A 6888-nucleotide genomic window follows, 5' to 3' on the forward strand; every position below is an offset into this window, starting at 1 on the left:
ATTAACCAAAACGTTTTTATATAAATAATTATTTATTAATAATATATACCAATCGTTATTTTTAGGTTACATAGATGTTATTCTATGGTTATTAGCATAGATTGTTATTAGTAAAATAGTAAACATAAGCTATCTAATATCTATCTGGGACTTGTTAAATATCTATAGTACATTGTGGCAACTTCAAGAGTGTTTTTAAAGTTATCTGTCAGGCAGCGTATTTGTCAAAAGTAAGTGTCAATTCAATGGAATATTTGTCTGTTATATATTATTTCTAACATGTGTAATGTTTTATGTGGAAAAATAACAGAAGTTGCACCATAATAATGTTTATATAGGCTTAATTAATTAACCAATTAATTTTTTAAATATTTAATCACCATGTCATCACGTGTTTTAAGAAAATTGCAGGGTGACAAAGACTTGCCTGAAGAAATTTCTGATCCAGATACTGATTTACCAGTAGCTGGAGGAGCCCGACGTAAACAGTTTAATATCAACAGATACGATTTAGTAATATACCTTATCTTTTGTAAAAACACAACTGTTGAACCATCTGTTGTAGTTAAATCAACAATCATTATCAGAAAGTGAAGTTAAGGAGGATGACAATGAAACAGAAGCTAATAATGCTAATGAAGGGGATGAAACTCACGAGTCTACTAAAAGGCGTAAAAAAAAGAAAAAGAAGAAATCAGGGAAACATTCTGCTACACATCGAAGCAGTGAAGATAACACAGAAGTGAGAAAAATGTTTCTTTTATACTAAAATAGAATTAATTTTATAGTATTGGTCCCATACACATGTAGCCTTTAGCTACATATATTATTAAATATGTTAGTTTAAGTAGGCTACATACATTAATGCAAATATTAACTTACAATTAGAATTAACTATATTTACAACAGATGGACGAGGTTGAGAGGTCTGTTCGAGAGGTAAACAGATTGCTAGGAGAAAATTATATGTCAGGTTCATTACACAACAGTGATTCAAGATTGGAGAAGAATATACTAATTAGGAAAAATATATTAAGTATCCAACATAAGCATTTAAATCCTAATAATGAACTAAAGAGAATATTTGGTTCAAAAATTATACAAACTGAACAGTATGTCTTCTATTTCATGTTTAATGTCTATTTATCAATTTTATCAAATATTTCATAGTAAAAGAAAAAATAGGGGCGGAGTTGGTCGCGGTCATCTGCGCACCTCATGGTTAGTGTCTCCAAAAGACAATTGGCCACCCATTGGCAAACATGGTTTGTCCATGGCTTTGTTAGAGACTAAACAGGGAATTCATCACTTCACCTATGAACACAGCCAAAGTTATAGGCAGATTCAGCACAAATTTCTGGAGGCTGTTGAGAGTCTCAACCCTGACAACTTGGTGGCCATAATTAATGAACATCCTTATCACATAGATGCACTGATACAGTTGTCTGATCTCTGTAGATTAAGTGAGGATCTGGCAATGGCTGCTGACTTAATAGAAAGGGCTCTGTATGCCTTAGAATGTGCATTTCATCCCTTCTTTAATATTGCTCAGGGCAATGGTAGACTGGACTACAAAAGGCAAGAGAACAGGTAGAAAAAAAAATTATTTAATTATTTAGTAATATAGCCTTTTTACCTTATTCTTTTTCAGGGCAATGTTCATAACTTTATTCAAACATTTACAGTTCGTTGGAGGTCGGGCCTGTTACAGGACCGCATTGGAAGTATGCAAACTTCTCTTGTCTTTAGATCCGGAAGGAGATCCTCTGGCAGTTAAATTAATAATCGATTTTTACGCTTTGCGGGCTAAGGAATACAAGTGGTTGATAGATTTTGCAGAAGAGTGGGAAACATCCAAAAATTTGTCGCAGCTTCCCAATTTTGCTTTTTCGGTCCCTATTGCCATTTTTCACACATCTGGTGACGATACCAAAAAGGCCGATAGTTTGCTACAAGATGCTCTAATTATGTTTCCAGGACTTCTGAAGCCCCTGATGGATAAATGTTCCATTTGTCCCGATAGTCGTGTAGAGAAGTCGGAATTTTTCAGTAACACAGCAAAGTAAATCTCATTTTCATATAAATTTATAATAGGGTGGTTTTCATTATGCCTATTCTTTATCTATAATAATGTTAGAAATAGAATGAATACTCTTGTTTTATTTTTCAGACAACCTGCAGCTTTAACTCAGTTGATCAATTTGTATGTAAATAGAAGTTATCATTTATGGAAAGAACCGGAAATACTCCCGTGGCTTGAGAGGAACGTGAACGAAGTACTGGATAGGGTTGCAAAGGGCGATAAAATTGTGAAAGATTACGAGCAAAAAAGGTTGAAACGGTATCAAGGGCCGATGCCTTTGAGTATAAGTCGTCACGTGATTTTGTCTGATGTTAAAGGAGTTTCGCCCTTAGCGGAGGTATTCACGTAATCTTTCGTATTTGTATTTTTTAATTATTTTAGTTGAGGACTGCTCAAAGTTTTAAGTTTTTTAAAAAGATCACCATCATATATTATATTAAGTTTCTACTATTTATATTGTGTATTTTAAAGGATTTCACGGCTCCCGTATTAAGTTTCGACCCGTTACCACCCCCAGACTCTGTAAATATTTATAGCAAATCACTAAAACCGAAACCAAGTAGTCAAAGTACGATCGGTTTGTTTTTCCGATCGATTATTCCCAATTTTGAAGATTTTCCAAGGTTGCCATTACCTCAGGATGGGTAAGCACTAAGGAAACATCTCTTCTTATATTTAACTAAAATCTAACATAAGAAGACAAAAGCATTGTATTGCATTGTATTAATATAATGATTCTTAAAAAAAGAGCTGGTGACGAAGATGGTGCTAGGGCTTTGCCGGAAAGGGAAGCGAACAACGCTACCGAGGGTGAAGACCTTCGAAGAAGTGTAGCATCCCTTGTCGGGGCAGTTCGTGACCTTTTAAGTAACCTTCGACTGCCGGACGTACCAAACGATGCCGATGTCGATGAAAACGACGACTCAGAAGATGACGAACCAAACTATTTAACCTAATTAAATTGATCGATTAGATTATTATTGTTTATTATGTAATAATACATTGAAATTGTATTATTTAATAAAGTATAATAACCCCTAAATGGTAGTTTCCTTCAGAGTTGAGTACCAAAGCACCATATTAAGTACGAATTAAGTTCTTTGTCAGTAATTTATGGAAACTGCCACATGCGGAACGTGGTTTATTTCATCTCATCAGCACACCAAACCGATAGACTATAAATTGCCAACCAAATTAAGAACTTATTAGTTTTATCTTCACTTTCCTTTACATTGTTACTTATTTATTATTAAAAATAATTTTTGCAGTCGTTATTATGAAAAAAGTAATTTTAAATTGTAAAAATATCTTTTTAAGTGATTCCGACATCTGAGTTGTAAATTATTTGATGGAACGCACCTTACATGTCAAACTACTGAAGTTTTTTTTAGGGATATTTAATGGCAATTTATATATTCATAACAATTTTGACAAAATAAATTTCGCAATCAACATGGGTTACGATATATTTTAGGTAAAATAGTGGAGTGAAACCCAACAAAATATTGAAGTGTTCCATTCGTAGAGGAAAGTGTGATTTTCTTTATTAAAAAATGCTATTGCTGCAATCTCAGAAACATTCATTCATTAATATTTATAACCAAAACATATAGCACAGAGATGTCTTAATAGTATCCAAACTATTCAATGAAGTGACAATGGAATCTCCACCGTCTAGTACTACTTGGTCTGAAGCTTTTATTTTGAGTGACGACAGTGGTTTATTATTAACAAATGGTTCTATTTCAAGTGGTAGCATGAGTGGGGAAAGTCAAAGTGGCTATGGTCGACATGAGAATGAGGTATATTTATAACTCTAGTAGTTTATTCATAAACAAATTATTAATTTTTGGCTTAAGTAACATGATTTTGGTGGAATTTGTTTGACTATGTATATTAATTGCACATTTACTGTAAAGGCAACAAGTTTATAATCTGATATTATTTAAACATTATAACCACTAACTTAGTGTCTTTTAAAAAAGTATCTATAACAATTGACTCATTTAAAAATAAACTTTAGGTAACATTGATTTATTATATATTACTTTTTTGTCCTATAACAATCAAAATTCTGTATTCGAGTGGATTTTCTATTAGTTCGTTATTTCACTAATGTTGCACTTATTTTTAATTAATATTTATATTCTCTTTTCATTACTATTATTATCAAGTTTCCGCTTCAGAAATCTGTTTATTTAATATACAGTAATACTATTATAACAGTTTGTTAGTAATGAAACGGTGGTGGTTATAATAATATGCTGCATTGAAAGGAATTATTTTTTTAGATGCATTATAGCGATTGTGATGATAAATCATTTTCTCCATCTGATTCCTTGGACGGTATGTCCGACATAATGGGTGGAGAAAACTTCAATACATTGAAAAAGGGTCCCCAGTGGATTGATTTGTCTAAATGCAAGCATATTCCAATCGAACCTCCGCCAGAGTTCCAAGATAAACCGGAAATATTATTATTCGACTCGTTTGCTAGTAAATTGTCTTATCAAATACTTAACGAAGCAATAGGCATGTGCTTTGATAGTTCAATAATAAGTTACAAAAGTTGTAATTATAACAATAACAACATAACGATACACTCAGTGACTGTTCCTTCTCAGAAATATTGGAAGTCTGATTGTTTACCGTACGGAAGTCCTCCGAGTTCACGAAATTCCCTTCGTCTGTCCCGGTTCTCAAGCTCACACAATTCACTTTCTGTACCTGTTGCCCAAAAAGCTGATGATTCCACGTTTATAACGCAAGCAGTTTCCCATGACACCCTTTTATCAAACACTATAAGCGATTTGTACAACGTTCCCTTTGACAGTGACATGTATGCACTACCAGTAGACGTTGTCAAGCCAAAATACAAAAGGAATTTCCAGCAAAAAAAGAGACGACGAAACACTTCGTCCTGCTGCAACGAAATGATAAATACAAAAATGTCGAAGAACTGTTCTGGTAAAAGATGCATTGAAAACGATTATAGGGAACCGGAAGTCGAAGAAAGAGACATTTCGAAAAGACACAGCGTCGCAGGAACTTCAGCAACAGGTCAGGGCGAACCGATACACATGACCTTGCAAGAGGTCAGACATTTCCTTCAAACTCTTTACTCCAGTTCGTCCGAATCTTCTGTGTACAGGGGAAAAGAGAATTTATCGAAAAGTGGTCAAATAACTCGTAAAAACGGTGCTAAGAGACTGTCTTTGTTTGATGAAACAACCAACACAGAAAAATCCGACCCAGTGTTGCCTTTCAATCATAATTTTTTGAATAACGTAAAGAACAAAGGCAAATGCAGGAAAGAAACCGAGAAGGGTAATAGAATCGAGAACATCGAAAAGAAAAGGTCGGTAAGGGGGTTTTCGTTTAAAACGTTGTGCAACATATTCAAGTTCAAAAGGTTCGGTTTTAATTCGAACAACGAAAGGAAAAAGACGTCTCAAGAACAATACAGCGAGAGTCTTTTGATGATCGAGGGGGACGCCAATAAAGCAATCACCAATAGAGCGTTGCCCCCTTTGCCATCCAAGAACGTGGAGAGCAAGATCTTGGATTTTGCTACCAGCATACAGAAAGTGAAAGATGTGAGTAATCATGAAAATATTTGTATTAAAGGTACTATTGGTATGAAAAAATATCATAAAATGACATGAAAAGGGTATAACCGAGTAAGAAATTTACATATACTCTTATTGTTAAACCAGAACCAAAAGAGCGTCAATAATAAATAACGAAATAATTTATTCTTTTTGTTTTTAGTATGGATGGTACTGGGGCCCTTTGTCGAGCGAAGCTGCCGAAAAAATTTTATCAAACGAACCTGACGGTTCGTTTATTGTGAGGGACAGCAGCGATGACCATTACATTTTTTCCCTCACATTCAAACTGAATAATTCCGTGAGGCATGTACGAATTGAACATGATCAAGGTGAATATGACATTTTTACTGCATGTATAAATAAAACGCTAATTAAACTTCCACACACTGTTATTGTCTTGACGGTTGTTTCGCCAGATACACTAATTGTTTGTGGAAGTTTAACTAGTGCTCTATATACGATACGATCTAATGAACTTCCATTAGCTCCAGGAAGAATCTATTCATTTATTTGCTTTTTTGTTTGTTAAAGGTAACTTCAGTTTTGGAAATTGTACAAAGTTCAAGTCACAAACGATTGTCGAGTTTATCGAAAATGCTGTTGAACATTCACGTAGCGGTCGATATTTGTTTTTTATTCGTCGGGGCCCTGTAATTGGTCCCGTGAGGGTGCAGCTCCTTCATCCTGTCTCTAGGTTTAAGCAAATTCAAAGTCTACAGCACATTTGCAGGTAGGAAACTTTTACTATTATGATTTTGTAGGGAGAACGTTAAAACATTCAGTCTGTATAGGCAACACACGTTACGTATTTTTCAAAATTTACCTGTAATTTCCAATAAAAAATTTATAATGTGTATAATTAGACAATAGTAAATTAAATTTTAATTACATGTCATCTTAGTTTTAATAATGTGATAATTTAATTTTTTATTAATAGGTTTGTCATATTAAAATACGTAAGAAAGGATTTAATTTCAACGTTACCTTTACCGAGGAGAATGATTGATTATTTGAGTACTCCTCATTATTATTCGGAGCACCTTTTGGACGTCGTTGAGGAGTCAAATGAAGGCGGAAATAAAGAGATACGTTGCCAATTCTTTATTAATTAAAATAATAATAAGAAAAAGAAATAATATAAACGTAATCTGATCCAATTCAGATGTGCAATTTTTATTATTATTTTAATTAATT

The 6888-nt window shown here is 33.7% G+C and overlaps 2 protein-coding genes across 2 annotated transcripts; both read left to right on the top strand.

Moving 5' to 3' along the window:
• The first annotated feature begins 200 nt into the window (after positions 1-200).
• Positions 201-3125, top strand: LOC108741557 (transcription factor 25). The gene is made up of 8 exons (XM_018476391.2): positions 201-513; positions 566-742; positions 910-1112; positions 1171-1590; positions 1652-2062; positions 2171-2420; positions 2555-2727; positions 2832-3125. Exons 1-8 carry the CDS (start codon positions 382-384, stop codon positions 3037-3039), a joined length of 1974 nt encoding a protein of 657 aa, XP_018331893.1. The 5' UTR covers positions 201-381; the 3' UTR covers positions 3040-3125.
• A 365-nt stretch (positions 3126-3490) lies between these two features.
• LOC108741570 lies at positions 3491-6882 on the top strand. Its single transcript, XM_025975687.1, has 5 exons — positions 3491-3885; positions 4375-5679; positions 5855-6023; positions 6226-6424; positions 6632-6882. The coding sequence occupies exons 1-5, from the start codon at positions 3742-3744 to the stop codon at positions 6804-6806; spliced, it is 1992 nt and encodes a 663-aa protein (XP_025831472.1). The 5' UTR covers positions 3491-3741; the 3' UTR covers positions 6807-6882.
• Positions 6883-6888: the final 6 nt, after the last annotated feature.

Source organism: Agrilus planipennis, unplaced genomic scaffold (genome assembly GCF_000699045.2).
Source record: "Agrilus planipennis isolate EAB-ADULT unplaced genomic scaffold, Apla_2.0 scaffold232, whole genome shotgun sequence".
Classification (NCBI taxonomy): domain Eukaryota; kingdom Metazoa; phylum Arthropoda; class Insecta; order Coleoptera; family Buprestidae; genus Agrilus; species Agrilus planipennis.